At 35.6% G+C, this 21,336-nt stretch overlaps 1 protein-coding gene across 1 annotated transcript in view; it reads left to right on the top strand.

The window, feature by feature from the left end:
* The window catches only part of CXXC4 (CXXC finger protein 4), a 20,828-nt gene extending 466 nt beyond the window's left edge, over positions 1-20,362 (top strand). Inside the window, exons 2-3 of the mRNA XM_004380254.1 lie at positions 1-576; positions 20,169-20,362. Coding sequence (XP_004380311.1) covers positions 1-576; positions 20,169-20,213 — 621 coding nt within the window. The 3' untranslated portion in view covers positions 20,214-20,362. The remainder of the gene's footprint in view (positions 577-20,168) is intronic.
* The last annotated feature ends 974 nt before the right edge of the window (positions 20,363-21,336 follow it).

Below are 21,336 nucleotides of genomic sequence, written 5' to 3'. Positions count from 1 at the left end.
GGCGGCGGCGGCAGCAGGACCAGCATGCACCACCGAAACGACTCCCAGAGGCTGGGGAAAGCTGGCTGCCCGCCAGAGCCGTCGTTGCAAATGGCAAATACTAATTTCCTCTCCACCTTATCCCCTGAACACTGCAGACCTTTGGCGGGGGAATGCATGAACAAGCTCAAATGCGGCGCTGCTGAAGCAGAGATAATGAATCTCCCCGAGCGCGTGGGGACTTTTTCCGCTATCCCGGCTTTAGGGGGCATCTCATTACCTCCAGGGGTCATCGTCATGACAGCCCTTCACTCCCCCGCAGCAGCCTCAGCAGCCGTCACAGACAGTGCGTTTCAAATTGCCAATCTGGCAGACTGCCCGCAGAATCATTCCTCGTCCTCCTCGTCCTCCTCAGGGGGAGCTGGCGGAGCCAACCCGGCCAAGAAGAAGAGGAAAAGGTGTGGGGTCTGCGTGCCCTGCAAGAGGCTCATCAACTGTGGCGTCTGTAGCAGTTGCAGGAACCGCAAAACGGGACACCAGATCTGCAAATTTAGAAAATGTGAAGAGCTAAAGAAAAAACCTGGCACTTCGCTAGAGGTCAGAGGAGATGATTTCTTGTTTCCCAGTCTCCCCCCTTCCCTGCTCACTCCCCTTTCTTCTCCCCTTCAGGGCTTCTTGTCTAGCTTCAAGACGCAGTACCCCTTTTCTGAAGCTTCATTCCGGTTGTAAGCTAAGGTGGTAGGTGGATTGCGGAGGGCAAGGCCTCTCCGCCTCCCTCCCCAGCTGCACCTCACGTGGAACCACACTCCAGACGGGGAGGGGGCCCCTCCTTTTTCTCTCTGGGGGGAAAACAATGTAACTGGTTTGAAAAATTAGAAGTTTCACGTTCAGTATGGTCAAAATTGCCCCTTGGTGGTTTAAAAAGCCCCCCTCCTTCATTAAAAAAAAGAAAGAAAGAAAAAAAAAACACGCATCTCTGTCCAAAGGTTTGAACACGTCACATCCATCACATCCTATATACTTTTATTGGCTAAGAGACACATATTACTGGCCCAGTTATAAGAAGGCCATATGAATGGCCCTCACAGTTTGCTGTGAGGACACAGCTTGTGGCACACAAGCCTAAGTTCTCAGAAGAAAAACAAACAAAAAACCAATACAACAGTGCATAATTGAAGCTGGATTCAAAAGGAGGGATTTTCTACCCCTTCTAGAACAGCTTTTCTCCTCATCATGACAGAATGCTTCCGATTTTATTTCCTGCCATCTTGTGTTTTTTGAGAAAACAAAAATAGTGTGAAAAGCTGACCACCACCCTGCAAATATTAAGGAGACAGGACTTAGAATAAAGCGATACAATTAGTTAATTTCAGGGCAGGTGATGGTAATTTTGTTTAAACATTGTTGTATATAGTTACAGAAAGTAATGATTCTGAAAATTTGGTTACAAAAAAAATTCCTTTGGGCTCTGCATTTGACAAAGTAACCATTTTGTGGGTTGTCAAAATTGTTCTGCACACCAAGCACAGGTTTGGCTGGTACCCTATATGGTCAATAACAGTTTGTTTTTTCCTGTCTGACCCTAACAGACAATGTACAGATTATCACTACAGTAACTGTTAACTTAGGCTTTTAATTATGTTAAACGCAAAGGTTGACGTGTTTGGTGGAAATTTCTGTGGTATCCTGATCAAAACAAAAAAGAGAAAAATGGAAAATTACAGGTAAAATGGTTTTGGTGGTATATTAAGCAACAAATTACGGACAAGGAATTATATTTAGTCCCTTGGTATTAAAAATAAGAGTAGATGGTTAGATGTTCACATATATATGGTGGGTTCAGCATTGGGGAACATTCGATGAGCTGGATTGTAGGATGAGAGTGGTCCTCACAAGTTATCATCAGAGGTGTAAATTGTGAGCACAGCTTAGAGGAGTTTTCTCCAGGAAGGACTGGAAATTTGGGCTTTAAAAAGATGAGGCATAAGGGCTAAAGATCTTTGTTACACTGTTGGACGTAAGTAGAATACAGATTTTTTACTTTCATTAACACATACCAAAGCAAATAGCACTTTGGGTTTCTAAAATATCAGAATTTTATTGATACCAGTGTTGATTATAGTCAGCTCCATCAAAACACTGCAATGATTCCTCTTTATAAAATAACCTATCTCTGTTAAAAGTTTGACTTACTCCGGGGAAGTCTGTTACATGTCCTTTGGAACGCTATTTAAGCAAAGATAATAGCGACTGTAAAAATGCAGATCCAGGTATTGTCTTCAGCAGCAAAAATTAGCTTTTGGCTTTTTTCTCTGGACTGATTTATTGTAACTTCTTTAGGTCTCTAAGGTCCAGGGGAAATTAAAAGTTAGTACTCAAATTTTCTGTTAATGCACAGTGGATAAGGAGTACATGGCTTTTGTTTTTCCTCTTAAAATGTAGTACCTAGAATGATAGAATTGGTGACGCTATTAGTCCTCAACTTTAGTTAGACCCATGGCACTGCCTGTATCCTAATTTAGGATACATAATGCCTAAGACCACTACATTATTCTGATTTGTTTGATAAATAACTACTCTAGAGAAGCTCGATGTGAATATCAACAGGTTTTCAACATCAGTTTCTATGCTGATGAATTAGTCTAGACAGATTTCACACATACACACACACACCCTTTTTGGATAGTTTTCTGACAAACTTGCTGTGATATTTAAATTACTTAGGCATTTTGATGCAAAATCCCATAGTGTCACCTTTTCTTCCCATTTAAAATCCACATACACAAACGTTCTGTTGATCTTCGAAAGCTGGGGCAGGGGGGCGGGGCGGGGGCAAATGTCTCCCTTTGTGGAACCCTCTGAAGGTGTTCTCTTAACTGGTAGACTTCATTCTACCAGAAGTTCAAAGATATGATTATTAGTAGAAGGCTATTTGGCAGAAAGAAAGAAAATGAACGAGTTTTCAAAATTGGCTAAGATTCGGTTCAGGTCATTAAAGAGGCAATGACAGCATGACTGTTTTAAGCACATGTGTAACCACACAGTCAGGGTTGTAGGAAACCAGCTGGACGAATGTCAGAGTGACAGGGCTGACGTGAGTGAACTAAAGCTGGAACAGCGTTTGCAGGTTGGTGAAAAGTCCCCTTGCCGACCTGGCTTCCCTCTCTGATTTGGTTTCTCTTAAGTTATCATCATCTGAGGAGATGGTTTAGAGTTTGGCTGGACTCCCTGACTGAGGGCAGGGATTTGGGGATTCATTATGGATATTACCTGTGGATTTCAGGTATAAGTTCAGTAGCTAATATTTGTTGGCTTTAAATTATGGAAACCAGTTAATATCTGGATCATAATCATTAGTTACATCCTTACTTATCTTTTCTAACCTGTGTGCCCTTCTTCCCTTTGACTTCTCATCCCAAAGACTAGAGGCATAATCAGATTTTCAGGGTGAGTAAACTGAAATTAAGACAGACTCACGTGGATGTGTTGGGATGTTTGCCCACGTTTTTTTTAAAAGTCTCCGTTCTAGCATTCCTTCTAAAACTGCTTTAATTACTTCCAGATTTTTCCGATTAGTCTCACTTTAAGAGTATCTTAATGCCCTAGAAATATATGTATAAAATTACCTCTTAATAATATTTCACATGATAGTAATATAAATAAAACAAATTTAGTTTTTCTATGATATTATGCCTGCATATCTGCATATACCTCTGTGCATTTAGGAGCCCTGGTGGCGAAGTGGTTAGGAGCTCAGGCTGCTAACCCAAAGATTGGCAGTTCAAACCCTCCAGCCACTCCTTGGAAACCCTATGGGGGCAGTTCTACCCTGTCCTATAGGGTCGCTATGAGTCGGAATTGACTTGACAGCACCCAACAACTGTTCATTTGGTTAATTACTGTCTTAAAACATAATCATTAATTATTCAAAGCAGCTACTACAAATGTTGTATGCCCTTTGTGTGAACAAACTTATTTAAGAAAGTGTATCCTGAACGATCAATATTAAGTTCCCAGATATTTTAAGAAGCATGTGATCACATAGGAGATCCTTACGATAATACGTTACATAATAACACTTTGTTTCCTACAAAGGAAGTTGTTCAGTTTTTATGTTCACACCGTTTACATTTCTGATACTAAGATCTAATTTTTTAAAATATCCCAATCTGATATGGCTCAAGGGATAAAGTTGTCCCGTGGGCAACCCCAGCCTCTTAGTCCCTGAACATTGTTCAGGTGACATGATTGATCTCTGAGGGACAGCATTAGAGACCACACAGATCTGGTTTCTCTCCCATTAGTTGATTTATGGAATTACATTAGTAAGCAGTGCCTCAGGAGGTTCCCCTGCCCCCACTCTTGGCTTTCTTTGCTGCAAGTTACACACCACACCAAGGCTTTCGGTTAGCTGGAGGAGGGATTAGAAAGGGGCATGTTATAGGGAAAAAACGGAGAATCTGGAATGTCAGGGAAAAGGTTAGTTCCAGTCTCTGTTGAATTTTTCTTTTTCTTTCTTTTTGTAAAAAAATTATCTGCTGAATGTACAGACCAGCTATAATGTTTTTCACAAGTTAGATTTAGTTTCTAAGGGGTTTGGTGGAAAACATTTAGATATAGTCCCAAACTTACGACTTGATTTCGACAAGCGTATTGAGGAAGGAAGGAACATATTTAGTATATGTTAAGTTCTAAGAGCCCCAAACACGAATGGCCATTGTAAAATTCTGGACAAAGCACTCTTTGCAGTACGTGCAGGAAGATGGCACCTGCCTCTTAAAGAAATTCACTTGTAGTCCACACACATAAAAGAAGTGTTACTTAAATTCGCAGTCTGTATAGTTAAATAAGAAGCGCTGGAGGCGCAGTGGTTAGAGGGCTCAGCTGCAATCCGAAAGGTCAGTGGTTTGAACCCACCAGCTGCTCCGTGGGAGAAAGATGTGGCAGTCTGCTTCCAGAAAGATTTCATCCACTGCCATCAAGTCAATTTCGACTCATAGAGACTCCATTGGGTTTCCAAGGCTGTAAATCTCTAAGGAAGCAGACTGCCACATTTTTCTCTCGTGGAGCCAACTTTTCGGTTAGCAGGTGATCGCTTTAACCACTGTCCCACAGGGCTCCTTCTGTAAAGATTTTAAAAAACAAAAACAAAAAAAACACTGTTATCAAGTTGATTCCGGCTCACAGTGACCCTGTAGGACAGAGTAGAACTGCCCCATAGGGTTTCCAAGGAGAACCTGGTGGATTTGAACTATTGGCCTTTTGGTTAGCGGCCCTAGCTCTTAATCACTATGCCATCAGGGAAAGCAGATGGGGGTAGTTTTACTCTGCCCTACAGGGTTGCTATGAGTCAGAATCTACTCAGTGGTAATGGATTTGCTTTGGTGATTTTATGGTTAAATAATGAAATCAGTCAGTGATTGAACATGCCATAAGTTTTGAGGTTTGGCAGCTTTTAAAAAATATTTATAGATAATATAGAAATGTTTCATGCTTTAAACTGAAACATCCACCAATGTATCACTTTATGTCATAATTAAAAAATGAGTTTTTCATGTTCAGTTTCAGGAACCAAAATATGCCGTGTAAATAGATACATTATTTTAATCTAAAAATGAAAATATATAAATGACTATAAAAGGGAAAGAAGTTATTCAGTAAAATTGAAACGAAATGATGGCATGTTAGCCCAAGAAATGTGTCATAGAAATAATGGAGGATAAAGACCCTGAATATTATAAATGATGAGAAAAAAGCTCAGAAAAGTTCAGCTTTGACAAAAGTCACAAAACAGATTTGTGGCCAAGGCATGCAACTCTAATACAAGAATGAGATTCTCTTTCCATCACTAGATTTAATACAATAGAGTCAAAATTGTTTTTAAAAGAAGCATACATTTTGGATAATTTTTCCATACAAATAATATCCCATCTAGATGCATATATATTCTAAATAATCTTTTGATGGCAATTAAGAATTGTAAAATAAAAGCAATGAAAATCCATTTGCAAATTATACTCTAACAATGTTTATGTGAGATTCAGCCATCATCAAAAATACAAACAGCCAGTCAGAACAAATTAAACAACAACAAGAGCAACAACAATAAATTTAGATTTCAATTTAATCAGATAAAAATATTTGAATATTTGAAATAAGAATGGAAGTGTATCTAGTGATGAGGAAAAAAGTTACTTGAGCCTTATACTTTACTGAATTGATTACTGAAGTATTGCTGCATATTTTGGTGAATCTTTGCCATCTATTTTTCTGATTTTTCTGAATGAATACTTAGAGGTTTTTCATAGTCAGACAAATACTGATAAATGCAGAATAATTTAATAAAATCATCTGTAAGACTAAAAATTGAAAGGTGTGCAAAAAAGGATGGGCATTTCATCCATATTTGCTCTGGTTAAAACATTGTTTACTAGGTTTGGGACTGAAGATCTCTTCTGGGGTGACACTAAAATCACTGGTAGAATATTCTTCCTGGATTACAAAGTAAAACATAAAGCTCTTTGAGTATTTCCCAGTAATAGGTTGAGAGTGTGTTTTTAACAAGTCTTCTAAAGTAGCTGGTGCTCTTAGAAATTACGTTCAACCTCAGTTGGTCAGGATGTCTGAATAAGTAGTTCACTTTTCCCAGAAAACAATTTACTGTTTTAATTTTGCTTTGAAAGTTTAACAAAATATCCTACTATTCAATACATTTCACAAGAGGGTATGATTTAGTTTCTTACATTTATTTTTACTTACTTTGTACAAAATATTTTTTTAAAGCTCTTACATTTGTCATATAGGAATATCTAGTTAAATCAAAAGATTAAATTTAAGATTCGTTGAAGTCTTATGTAAATATACAAATTGGAGAATGACCAACGTCTCTTTTAGTTTTTCTCTTACTTCTAGATTAGTTTTTAAAAGGAAAAAAGTGAACCCAAAACACATGGTAAAATCTTTAATTTTTATAGGTAGTGTGATTTCAGTCACTGATTAGAGTGTCAGGTAGTCTTGTCTGGGGGAAGTAGCCCAAAAAACCAAAGCCACTGCTGTCAAGTCATTCACAGCAATCCTATAGGACAGACTAGAACCGCTCCATAGCGTTTCCAAGGAGCTCCTTGTGGATTTGAACTGTCAACCTTTTGGTCAGCAGCCGAACTCTTAACCACTCTGCCATCAGGCTTTCATGGGGAAATAGAGCCCTCAAGAAAACATTTTCTCTTTTTTACAAAAATTTGTTTTAAAAATATTTTTTCTTAATCTGTGTGAATTTTGAGAATTGCATGCATGCATAATTGTGTGCGTTTGTTTATGCTGCAGTGTTCCTGCCTATTCTTAACAGACTTTTCTCTCTGATATTATGCTATTATCCAGAGAAGTTTCAAAATATTGTGGGGGGAGGGGCACACTGATGAGTTTATCTTTAAGTCGTCTTGTGTTCCATCACATGCAAACACCTGTCCTGAAATTGAATTAGTCTGTAGGGTGATCAGAAAGCCTCCCTCCATTCAGCATCATATGATTTCTGTTGTTTACTGAGTTATGTTGCACCATACTTCAGATGCGACAGCCATTTACTAATGTTGAAGACTTAGCTCTGCAGGGGCTAAAAGGATCCCAGCAGGCTTGTTAACTTCTGCTGTAAAACATTATGAGAAATATTTTTTCCTCTGTGAAACTTTTGGGCTTTCTCTTAATTTATTTTAAGAGGATAAGAATCCATAGCCAGGTCAGGCCTGTTGACTTTTTCCCCATTTTTCTACTTAATATTTAGCCCATTTATCACAAATTACAGCTCTTACTCAAAACAAAGTGGAAAAGCAAACAATTATGTTTTCAAAGAGCTTATATTAAAGATGCATTTTCTTGGCTGATATAAAATAACTATATAAACTACTTATGTTGAGAAAATACCATTATTTTCTGGACTTTTCATTTGTTTTATAATTAAAAATTATATTCGGGCCACATGGCTACATCTTTAGGTAAGAATTTGTGGAAAGCACCAGTGGTATCAAGTAACTTATCAGTTGAACACTCTTAGGTATATCAGTATAACTCTCTCAACTTTATTTCCTCATCTACAAAATGAAGATAATATCAACCTACCTCACATTTACAAAGAAAATATTGTATGTAGGTTAATGTTCTTTGCAACCTGGAATATACTATAAAAATTTTAAGTCCTCTTTTAAAGTCATCATAATAAAGTGGAGAATAAGTCAATTACATTTACATATATTACACCATCAGGTACTTACAGTTTTCAGAAATTAAAGCCCAAATAGACTATTTTGTGGCTTGTTTTCTGAATATTCCTTTTAATCATCCAGTTCTGCAAAGATACGGCATGGGTTCATTTAGAAAGAGATAAACCTGATAAACAAGTTTTCCTTGTTCTTGTACCTGCATTGTCAAATGCTAGGGAAAATTCAGCAAATTATCCAGTGAATTCAGTCAAGGTGACGTGCCAATTTAGATCACTTAGTTCTCTTTCTCCTTCCTTACCAAAGGCATACCACCATCAATCATTTCTGTACCTTTTAATAGCTGTGTGTGTGTTTCACTTTAATCCAATACCCTTATTTGGCTACTATTGTACTTTCTTTGGGCAGTCACAGGGAGCTATTCTAAATGCGAATTAGGTGACTTTCAGCAAATTATTGTAAGAAAGACATAACTAAATGCTTTTCCTGAATCCTAGTTGAAGAACACATTTAACAAATATTTGGAAATTGTAGGGTTTATTTATGCATATACATACATACATACATACATACATATGTTTGGAAGAAGATAGTGATAACCCTAAAGGATTTGGCATACTAATCAAGAAGGCCTTAAAAATAGAAGAAAATATTCAAGCCAGGTTGCAGTGTAGTATTTAAAAGGAACTTTGTCAAGATGGAAATGGACGCTTGCTTTGCTTCAGCAGTTGTCAAAGTTTTTCAGAGAATGGAACATATAACAAAAGGGAACACACTGTTTTTTTTTTTTCTTGATTTGAGTCAGTATATTTGGCTTGGGAGTCAGAGCTGAGGCTTAAGTCAAGTGGAGTGTCAGCTGAATTAGAGACAGGGAAAAGCAGATTGTGTTATAGCTGAAGTTATTATTTTTACATAAGCCTTTGAAACATTTGGTAGAATAATTCCAAAGTGTAACTAAAAGAGAATCTTTCCCACATGGGTGGGAAATGGGATCCCATTTGCGTTTCATCTGCATCTCAATTCATATTTCAGAGGACATTCTTGAGAGAGTGAAGAAAAGTGTCAAGGGAGGGAGAAAATTGTGCTGAAAGTGTTGTGTCTTGCTCAAGGACTAAAAATAAAAAATAAACCCAAACTGGATGATTGATAGTATCAAAAAGCTAGAGATCAAGTAGGATGAGAAGAGAAAGGGAGATATGGTTATAGACCAGGATGAGTCATGGGCATTTCTGTGTATTTCAGCAAATCTGACCAACTCCAGAGAAGATATATTTTCTTCAAAACTTTACAGAATAAAAAGAGATGAAGGAAATTTTTTTAAAAAGTATAGAAGACCATATTAATTTAATTGTGTGGAAATGGTGATTATTAGTGATGGAGGATCAGTAGTAGAAAAGAACCGTGCTGGGAAAGAATTCTCCATGGGACATGTTCTTGTTTGTTGGTTAAATGAGATCAGTGATAGTTTTCAGCTATATGGAGATGGATGAGAAGTGAGATGTGAAATCTTTTATCAAACATTAAATATTCTGCGTGTTTTACTTTTAATCTATGAAAAACAAAACAGAAAATACTCGCATATTTCTATCCCAAAAGAAATCTATTGAATCTTCTCTATAAGGCTGCTAGATATAGACTTCAGTTCGTTTTGAAGTGCAGAGGTCTTGGATTTTTCTCATGTGATTCTGTTCACATGAATATGTTACCTGTATGGTATGGAGGCCCTGGATGGTGTAAACGGTTACTGAGCTTAGCTGCTAACAGAAAGATTGGTAGTTCAAGTCTGCCCAGAGGCACCTCAGAAGGAAGTCCTGGTGATTTACTTTGGAAAACTCAGCCGTTGAAAACCCTTTGGAGCACAGTTCTACTCTGATTTTCATGGGGTCACTATGAGGCAAAAGTGACTTCCTGGCAACTGGTTTGGTTTTTTTATGGTGTCAAGGGGTGTTTTTCAAACTGCCCATTAATGGTTCATGAAATCAATGTGTTAGCTTACCACCTGGATTTTTAGAAAGTATAATAGAGTAGGGTGGAACAAAAAATATATATAAATACATCACATGTAGTAAAAGTAAGTATTGTTAAACTTCTATTTCAGTTATGTATGTATACATAAACACGTGTATGCATGTACTGGGCTGCTATGTAAAATGTATTTCTAACTGTGGGTTCTAGTCAAAAAAAGTTTGAAAGACACTGATCTAGTGACAGCAACAACACTATTTGACAAGTGTGTAGTGAGGAAAGAAATGATATTTATGCATGGATCATTGTTAACAAGATAAAGAGTAAAATTAAATGTGTTTCTATAGTGTGCCTTTACTCCTTCTAGGCAGGTCTATACCTTTGCTGTATATTCATGAGTACGTGGTATTACTAGACACATAATAGACCCTTGATAAATTCAATTCAGTTTAACAAGTCTTTGGGTGAGAATTGCTATCTTCTATGACTTGTAGTAAGTACTGTGGATACATATGTGTATATGTGTGTGTGTGCATGTGTGTGTACACACATACATGTGTGTATACACATATGTCTCAGTTTAAGGAACTCATACTTTTCTTTATTCCTAATGTCTTTTTTCAACACCCATGTAATTCCCTAACTCTAATCCTTCATCCGAGGTACTTAGTTCCCTATTCATATTTTTAATTCTCAGTCCAAGAAATGGACATATTTAAAAGTGATCTAATTAAAATTCTACAACACCTTGGACACCATCTCAAACCTTTTTATAGGCTTTGAGATTCCTTTATTTGTACTTGGCTTAGTTCTTTCCCAGATCTAGGTAAGAAACACAGACCAATACGGTCCCTACCTTACTGCCTGTATAGTTATGTATGTGGTGTAGTATTATTTTCTACCAGCATTCCAGATTTTTTTAAGAAATAAGAACAAAAAGGATACTTGCATTGAACATTTGAAAATACTGAGAGAAAATCTATGGTATGGTTTGTCTCAAGGCATACTTTACAGAGTACTGGAAACCCTTATTTCATTTGGTAAGATAAACGCTATATTGAAGGAAAGAAAAGGAAGTGGGGAGGGAGAAAGAAAGGAGGAAGAGGAGGAGGAGGGAGGGAGAGAGGGAGGGAAGGTAGGCAGACTATATAGGGCTGTTACAGATTTAAGACAAATCCAAAAGAGCACGTTGGCAGAAATAATTGTCATGCTCAAGGTCATCTTCTTGAGTCTGATTTAAAGAAAAAATGAGTAGAAAGAGTTGATGTCTTAGATTGTATGGAAAGACGCCATGAGTCTGGAATCAGAACCACCCCACACTTTCTTTCCTTTTCATTTACCATAGTGGAAGAGAAAAAAAATAGAATTAACTCTTTCAGGGTAATTGACTACCTTTTTATTTTATTTTTTTAAACTTTCTCTTTAGGAGTATTTCTCAAATCTGCAACTAGAAACACAGAAAAGCCGAGATGAGAAGACTAACAGTCATTTAACAATGGTGTTTAGGGAGATAGCGGCTGTCTGGTATCTCTAAATGACTAATGGTCCAAAATCATCAGTGAACTTTTTGAATGGCTGTAAGGAGAAATTACTGGAAAACACAGAATTGCACATGTAGAAAAGATCCCAGAGGAAGGATGAGGCAAACAGTATTAATCACTACACCCTATAAATCCTTTGCCTATAAAGAAAAATTAGATGTATTAGTTTACTTTGCTACTTACCTATGTGAATGTGGCTGTGTTTGCAAAGAAAGAACGCACGATACTTCTAGAGACAGAGGTAGTACCTGAAAATTCCCTAAAGGGAAATTTCAGTCTAAATACTTGAGGACTTGCTCTAGAAAAAGATAAGCTCCATGACAGTGGAGAATGCTTAATCTCTCAAGAGCCAAGAAACAAGTAATCGCTTGATAAAGAGTAAATTATGACCATTGCTAACTATATACCTTCTAATTGTATTACGTAAAAAGAAAATTAAGGAGCTCTATCAGTAAGTTAGAGTGATTCTGAATATGAGCGTTCAATGCAATGGCAAATGTAGTTATTAAAACAAAACAAAACAGAACAAAACAGAAAACAACAATCAACTCCAAAAACTACATATTATTCACAGAAGTATAGTTTTAAATGAGTACCTTATTTTGATGACCACGTCTAATTCATTGAAATGTTTGGAATTAATTTTCTCTAAATTTCTTTCATTAATTCGTGGACAATGAAACATGCTTTGGATCCTAGGATGGGCGTATCCCAGTGGTTGAATTTTTGTCACAAAAGATTCTGAACCAAATGAAGTTCAGTGGCTACATCCAAGATGCTTCCCAACTTTGCCTAAAAGAAAAATTCCTATCAAACTTGTTTTTACTTTTTACATGATATGGAAAACCATAAATATTTCTGAAATTCCCAGAATAATAATAATCAAAGAGAAGCACCATAATTGCAGATGAAACGATTGTATTTTATGTGAATATAAGTTAGCAGGCTGTCCAAATCAGAGCTTTGATAATCAGGTTAAAAATCACCTCCTAGTATTTTTTAAATGACCTCTCATTCCATCACATTTTGTATGGCTATTTCTTCTTTCCTTTGAGGGACAGTTTGCTGCCTGCTTTAGAATTAGCCAAGAATTTCAAAATTGCCCATCAGCCTGGTCATGAAAAGATTGCCGCCTGTTTTCATAGTGATTAGCAATGATTTCACCCAGCACTGTTGCATTCAACAGAAATTAACAGAGTGACTTTGAGGGGAGATAGAATTATTGAACTTTTGTCTTTTCCATTTTAATATAAATATCTGTAAATATTTATACATATATAAATACAATGAAATATAAACATGAATATATGTAAACAAAATGAACTATAAATATTTCAGTCATTCTTGATAGTATCGTATTGATTTTTATTAACCAAAGATTTGCTTTTTAGTCCCAATTCGCTTTTAATTTCCTTTCATACTTCCTCTTATGCATAAAGGGAGCCCTGGCTGTGCAGTGATTAAGGGTTAAGCTGCTAATCGATAGGTCGGCTGTTCAAATCCACCAGCTGCTCTGTGGGAGAAAGACGTGGCAGTTTGTTTCCATAAAGATTTACAGCTTTGGAAACTCTGGGTCAGTTCTACTCTGTTGTTATGGGGTTGCTATGAGTTGGAATTGACTCAGTGGCAAAGGATTTGGTTTTTTTGGTTCTTACGCGTAAACCAAACCAAACCAAAACCCATTACTGTCGAGCTGATTCCCACTCACAGCAACCCTATAGGACACAGTAGAACTGTCCCATAGGGTTTCCAAGGCTGTAATCGGTATGGAAGCAAACCACCACATCTTTGTCCTGCAGAGCAGCTGGCGGGTTCAAACCACTGACCTTTTAGTTAACAATGGAGTTCTTAACCACTGTGCCACTAGGGCTCCTCTTCTGCATAGGTGTTAAAGATACTAGAGAAAATAATTTTTGAAAAACACTTTTAAAATTTGTGTCTCTCTGAAAAATATTCCTCTTTCTGTTTACCCTAGTACCATCATATTATAGTTCATTTTTCTATGTCCAAGAACTTTTAAATTACTAAATTATCCATTATAATTCAGCAAACTTGCTTCTTTGTTCCAATGGTATGGTCTGAAGTGTTTTTACCAAAATTAATTGAAATACCATTAAACAGGGCATTAAATTAAGAACTTGCCTAAAGAAAGTAGTTACATTCATTAGGTACTAGAGCCAAAAGCCGGTACCTTTATGGTAACTTCTGAACCAATGTGAATGATAGTGTTAATACATCATTTTTCTTGCTACCAAACCATGCACACATTCTTCTTTGGACGATTGATTGTTTTTCTGTCTAACTCTACCGTCATAGTGACTTCGCTTAGCAACTTTGTCATATCATTAACACATAAATCCATTTTTCTGTTTACAAAAATTAGCTTGGTTTACCTTCTAAATCATGCTACCATCTGTTTTGGGGAGTGATAATGATGAGCGTGGTGGTGGTGGAATAAGAGAGTGAGGAAGAGCAAGAGACCTTATTTGGCAAGCCAACACAGTGGAGATACTAATGAAAATGCCATCTCTCGTTCTCCACCATTATTCAGAGATATCCCGGCCACAAATGGCAATTTGGAAACTGAAGAAGTGGAATGCTGCTTATAATTGTATGCCAGGCCATAAAAAGTTATATGGGTCATATATATGTATTATATATAAAAAATTTTAATGGACCATAAAAATTATCCAGTTACTTATTTGGTGCATTTTTCCCTTTAAATAGGGGCCTAACATTCCAGATGTAGTAATATTGATAGTTGTTTTTAGTTAATATCTGGATAATGGTCTTAAATAAATGGTTAAGTGGTTGGCTGCTAACCGAAAGGTTGGTGGTTCGAACCCACCAGCTGTTCCGTGGGAGAAAGATGTGGCAATCTGCTTCCATAAAGATTACAGCCTTGGAAGCCCTATGGGGAAGTTCTCCTCTGTCCTATACGGTCACTATGAGTCAGAATCGACTCGACGGCAATGAGATAACAAACACAATTATAAATGGATCTGAATTATGAGAAAAAGCTATCCGATTATATCACATATACGATACAGATGTATTACAACAGAACAGAAAAAGAAAATAAGTGTAATTTATTTATATTCATCACATAAATTAAAATTGAAGTATTCTTATTAATTAATATAAATTTTAAAATAACACTAGGTTAGTGGACTGTGTGATTATAATTTATCATAAATTAACTGTTCTCTCACACTGTCTGTTATGGTTACTGAACTATGATTTTTAAAATATATTATTTGTAAATAGAATATAGAAAAAAATTTTCTGCTAAAATCTTTTTTGGGAGTGGCGCTAACATTTACTAAATAATCATTTTATACCATAATTATTAATTATCCAAAGCTTTATGGAAACGTGTGTGTGCGTATTCACATTCACGATATTATATAAGTAATACACTTTTCTATTTCTACAAGCAGGTACTAAAAATTTGTCAGTGAAAAAATTAAGGACCTATATAACTTGATCTTTTAGCGTTCTTTGTGAATCAAATTAGGAAAAAGTAAATTTTTTTTTTTTTAACTCTCAAGGATCCTTTACCGTACGTTCCTCTAAAAGACACCAAAGTTTGAAAGTTTCATATGGAGTTGAAACAAAATGTAATCCAATATTTAAAGGCAACCAATGAGGCTACTGTTACCTTTGGTCAAATTTATTCACGTGCTTTCTATTGCAAAATTTCAATGATTCATTAAGGTCTTCAAATTTGAGTATGCAGACTCAAACGCAGAGAGAGTTTCTAATTTCAGGGCCTGAGCTGCCCAGGAGCCCAAGAAACTTGTGGTGAGATTCTTCACAGTGGTATCAGTATTTCAGTAGGCTTTACAGGCTGCTGCATTGGCTGACTACAGCTGAAAATTACTCTACTTTTGGTTGGAGAAAGTGTCTTTCACACCACTCTGTGTGAATCGGAAGGTGATTGTATGACTTACGTTTCTTTCATAATAAATGGGATAACAGGAAATTATTTTTTGATTCAAGTAATAATTGCATTAGAGCTATCCTGTTTTACAGTAGAATTCTGAAAGCCTTGATGAGTCACTGAAATTTTTGGATTAGAAAGTATATTAGTAAGTATTGCAGTTATATAATTTCCTAATGTTATAATTATTATCTGTTTTTATAATTTTATGCATTTTGAAGTAAACTTTAGCATATGAGTTGTCTCTGATTTTCTCCTTGAAAACTCAAGTCTAATTTCTAAAAATGATGAGTTTTATGTTTAGTATTGTGAATATTGCTACATTTGTCATTTTATATCGAAATATGAATGGCCAATCGCACGTATTCTCATATGTACAGAGTTATATATCTGTATCTCATTTTGAGCTTTTAGGAGGTGAGCTTTTATTAGACTTGACATTTTTAGCGAGAATACGTAGGTACGTGCTCAATCTGAAGATCCTGCAGGTCACATGACTATTTAGTGACACCAAAAAGAGAAGCTCGTGCTCAAATGTTGGTTTTTAAGGTGGCAACTTTGGAGATTCTTATTTATTTTTGGTTGTTCAACTATTTCTTCATTTTGCTGATTTAACGAAAATCAAACCGAAATACATTTCTACCAGAGACATTTTAATATTTGTTTGTTTGTTTTTAAGAGTAAGTGGAAAATGTACTTGGGCTTAGATTTTATCATTCTCTTATTCAAGGAAATCCCCTTGCTATAGGACAGAAGCAGAAGGCATTCCTTTAAGCTTGAAGGTCGTTTCATATCTGGTTTGTGTAGGAATGAATTCTCTGGAACACCAGGCTTTACGGCAGTACTAGAAGGAGAACTGGGGCTGCGGATTTCTCTCTACAGGCCTCCTGGGAGCAGGGCTGCTGTTTGTCAGTTTTGCACCTGCATGAGCCGTGAAGGCTGCTTTAAACAATGCTGATCAACTCAATTCTTTTCTTTACTTCCCTGCCCCCTTCTCTTCCAGGGGCATCTGGCTTTCCTGTCGCTCAGGATAACGATTCCCTGCAAGCATCACTGAGATTCAGAAAGTCTCAGTAATCTTATCAAGGGTATGATTTCCCCAGCTGGGACCCTTGAATTTATACAACCCGAAGTAGCTGGTCAGGATATTTAACGTTCCACGTTGGTGTGCTGAGCCCCTGCCCCATTAAAATAAAAATTGCCTTACAAAGACCACCTTCTTAGTCGACAGAATTAGGGAAAATGTGTCCCCAAGTTAGCGGATTTAATTAAAAAACCTATAACTTAACCCAATATTTTAACCATGGAAACAATGTTGCTTCACATATCTTGGTGAAAAGAACCCAGTCCAGGCCTAAAGTAAATTTCCAGTGATCCTAATGAAAATTGAGTGGGAGGTTGGATATATATCCTCATTTTGTGTGGCTTAAGGGACAGTAAGGAGTTTTGTTATCTTTTTAACCCTAAAATAAAACTATTAGAGAAATAGCACTTCAAATTTCTGCTACATGCCCTGATAATTCATTCTAATTAATACACATATGTTTTCCTTAATTTTTATGACATATTTACTAATATTTTGGTGATTTCCAAACTAATCATTTTTTGATTTCATGACCTCAAAGCTCTTAACATGAGGAAATAATTTTTAAAAGGTGTTTTCCTGCTTACCTTCTCCTTTCTCCTGAAGCAATGAATAATCCATATCATTACATTTGGAGATACAGACTGACCTTAATGTATGCATAGTAATATGTACCCATAACAGTGCTATTTTGTGACACATCTTGTTAGTATGGAAAACCATATTTGCATTGTTTAATTATTTTTTAGTGCTAACAAGCATTGAAAAGTGATTACCTTTTTTCTCACAACAATGACCTTTAATATCAAGCACCATTTTATAAAGTTTGCTTTTCCTGGATACTGCAAATAAAATTAAGTAGCAGAAAAAGAGCACAGCAAAAAAAAAAAAAAAAAAAAAAAGAAGAAAGGCAATAATAAAGATCAGAGTAGAAATAAATGAAATAGAGAACAGAAAAATTTAAAAAAGTACTCCTTTTTTTGTTTATATTCATAAACATATATGTTTATCAAGATACAAGCTTATATAAGTATATACTTATAATCTTGTTTCCATTTGGCATCTGAGAGTATGTTGGCATCTCTGTCATACACTGTACACATCAATGTATGTAAATATATATGAATATATATGCACATTTATTTTTCATATATGAATCTATAACCGTAGATCTATAATTTCATGGTTGTTTGGATCTAACTTATCTTTTTAAAAAAATGACTACATTTATATAAGTAGGCTTACTTATATAAAATTTATTCTTAGTTGGCATCAAGCTGCAAGGTAGCATCTGGTATAAACTTCTAAGTGTTTGTTTACTGCGTGTGTATGTGTGTGTGGTGTGTGTGTAAAGTGTGGATATTAAAACGAACGTGTTATGTGTAGTTCATCTAATAATGACTAAATAAATGAAATCAGGATATATAAATATTAAGTTTATCATTTGAAATTTAGTTTTAGGAAGTAGTAAAGGTATTTTTCTCACCAGTCAAATCAAATGACTGGGATCCAGGTATGGGTAATGAGTTGGAGAGGGGAAAACACGTTTAATATAAGGACTAAGTAGTAAAATATTAATAAGATTGCCACTGTTTTGAAAGAAAGAGTAGACCTTCTTGTATGTGTTTTTGGAAAATACTCCACAAGTTAAATATTTTTGTATATATACATATGCAAGCTTGGATTAGATAAATTATAGCAGATGATTAGCTTGTTCTTAAAACATTTATTTTAAAATTAGTTTTATTTATTCTTTTGTCTCTGAGGATAGTTTATATATATATGTATTTTAATGTAGGTATTGGAAAACAGCTTTGTTCTCCAAAATTGTTATTTTATTCATCTAAATATCTAATTGATATCTTAATCAATTAATACACTTTTATTTTTAGACTATGATACTCCAGTAGGACTATGCAAACCAAATAACTCACGTGTGAGAAAGTAACTAAAAGCTAACTCAGTTATTAAAGTGTTTGTAATAGAATGTTTCATTAAATATAAAATTCATTATTATTAAATATGAATTTAGTAACATTCATATAACTTACCAGTTTATATACTTATTTGTTTTTAGTAACCATCTTATGCTCCACGTAGGTTTGTTTGACTGGTCTAGGGAATACAATCAACTGTCTTCCATTTGCCCTTACAGGGAATGTACTTTGGGCTTATTTTTCTTATATACATTTAATATGTACTCATGCAATTCTGTTTTAAGTAAACCATGAGAATACATACAATAGAATAGGATGAGGCATTTTCAAGAAGAATATAGTGACTTGCTGGATATTAATATACAGAGGAAAATCCAATAACTTAAGTTCTGTTTATCTATCAAAAAAACCCGTAGTAACTGTAAGTTTCTTGTTAAAAAGATGATGCATATTTTTGGTGCTAGCTTGTTATTCGTTTGGAAATCATTTATAGTATTTTTATGGTACAAAAGGATAGTTAGGTTTTATTGAGTAAGATTGGTTAGTATCAGTTGGTTTCATATTTATGACATTAGTTGAAAATGCAGACTTGTTTTATAATATATACTTTATTGGTATAATTCTCATTATATTATATAGAGAGATAAGTTTAGCATTTAGTAATTGATAAGTGATAGAGGTAATATTGATTCAATAATAGTTGTTATCCTATGATAAAAGAAGCTCTCCAGAATAAAGAAATTACCTCACTAGATTCTGAACATCTGCCTTACGGTGTTTATGTCTGTATTCTGACTCTGACCAGAAAAACAGGGGTCTAAATTTCAGTTGAATTTTTTGGTTGCATTTTTGTTAGTATGATTAGAGACAGCATCCCTGGGTGGCTCAAATGGTTAAGCGCTCAACTGTTAGCTGAAAGGTTGGTGGTTCGAACCCACTCGCAGGAACCTCAGAAGACAGTCCTGGCCATCTGCTTCCAAAAGATGACAACCATGCAAACTTAGTGGAGTAGTTCTGTTCTGCACATGTAGGGTCCACGTGGAGTAACCATGAGTCGGCATCGACGCGGTGGCAGCCAACAGCAACAATGTGGTTAGAGACAGACTAATTCAAATACAGTCAGTTTACCTGCCCACAGTTCTCGTATCACTGACTCATTCTGAAGACTGTCTACGTAGCTGATTACGTGCTGGCTGATGATCTTCCTATTATTGGTGAATAGCTTTAACCTTCCTCTTTATTCTGATTGAGATACATGTCCCCGGCTGTGTTTCCCAGATTTGTTTAGACCAATTTTTAAGAATCATTATATTTAATAAATCAACATTAAAGTCAATATTCTAGTTTTTATAATTTTTGAAGATTGAACATTTTTTATTAAATGTTGAAATGTGTAAGCCATTATATTGACATTGCTGACTAAAAATATTGCTGAAGTCTAAAGGAGAAAAATATAATTTTATGGCATAGAAAGAAAGCTTAACTTGTTTTCTTGCTCTTTTTTTATAGAGAACGCCTGTTCCCAGCGCCGAAGCATTCCGATGGTTCTTTTAAAGCAGTAGTATATCTTATTTTCAAGGCATTTGGAAGTGAAGGGCAAACTGATGTCTTGTTTTAAGAGACTGCTTAGTCCACCACTGAAGAAAATATCCAGATATTATTTTCATTTTATGTATAGGGGTTTCTTCAAAAAAAAAAAAAAAAAAGGATAGAAAAGAAAAAAGACAAGTAAAAATAATCTAAGATTTTAGGGGAATTGGCCAGTCCCTTTACTTTCAGTACACCGATTCTCTCTTTGATGTAATTTAGAGATACTAGTGAAGTTGTTGTCTATTTTGAAAGAGGCTGTAAAAAATAAATTTGGGTAAACCCCTGCTGTAAAATCATGTATCTTTGCAAAGTACATATCTATACTTCATTTTCAAATATATGTGTTTCAGTACTGTAAACTGTACAGATAGCGGCTGGTATTTCGTGTGTTTAGACACAAGGAGACAATCATGTCTGAGCATCTATGGAGATTAACAGTTTGTACACAACAGTATGGTTCTGCGAGTTAAATCTGGAGCAATAACTTGTAGCTTTAAGTATTTTTTTGCCAGTTGTTTCTAGAAGCAGTAACAGCAGTGGCACCGTTTGGCCATGCGTCTTTCCGTAGAGACTCGATGCCAAGTTCGACAAGATTAAAAGAGTATGATGCATCCAGCAGTTACCTGCAGTTGTATTGTTATAAAAAGGGAAGAAGTTATGAGAGTTTAAAAATTAATCTTTTGAGCACTATATTAGAGTAGTGGTTATGCACTTGCATTGCTTACAAACGAGCTGTACAGAAGGGTGTACCTCCCAAATACTTAGTCTAGTTGACTTGTGTTGGATTGCACTGTAAGGCGGAGTACTCAGAGTAGTTGGAACATGCAGAATCAGTTGTGTAAATTAAAAAAAAAAAAACAAAACCCAGTGTTTTCTAGGATACAGAATAAAGTATCAGATTTTAGGGCAAAAAAATCCATGACTGTCTTTTTTTCACAGTCCAACATGAGCTCTATGTGTTTTTTATTTTTTACTTATTATTATTTTTTTTGTAAAAAAAAAAAAAAAAAGTGACATCTAAATGTTTCAATCCCATGTATGATATTAGATGGCTAGTTTTGTTTTAAAATTTTAATATGTCAAGGCC

Source organism: Trichechus manatus, unplaced genomic scaffold (assembly GCF_000243295.1).
Source record: "Trichechus manatus latirostris isolate Lorelei unplaced genomic scaffold, TriManLat1.0 scaffold00071, whole genome shotgun sequence".
NCBI classification, from domain to species: Eukaryota; Metazoa; Chordata; class Mammalia; order Sirenia; family Trichechidae; genus Trichechus; species Trichechus manatus.
The sequence above is the reverse complement of the archived record's forward strand: the minus strand, read 5'-3'. Positions and strand labels throughout refer to the sequence as shown.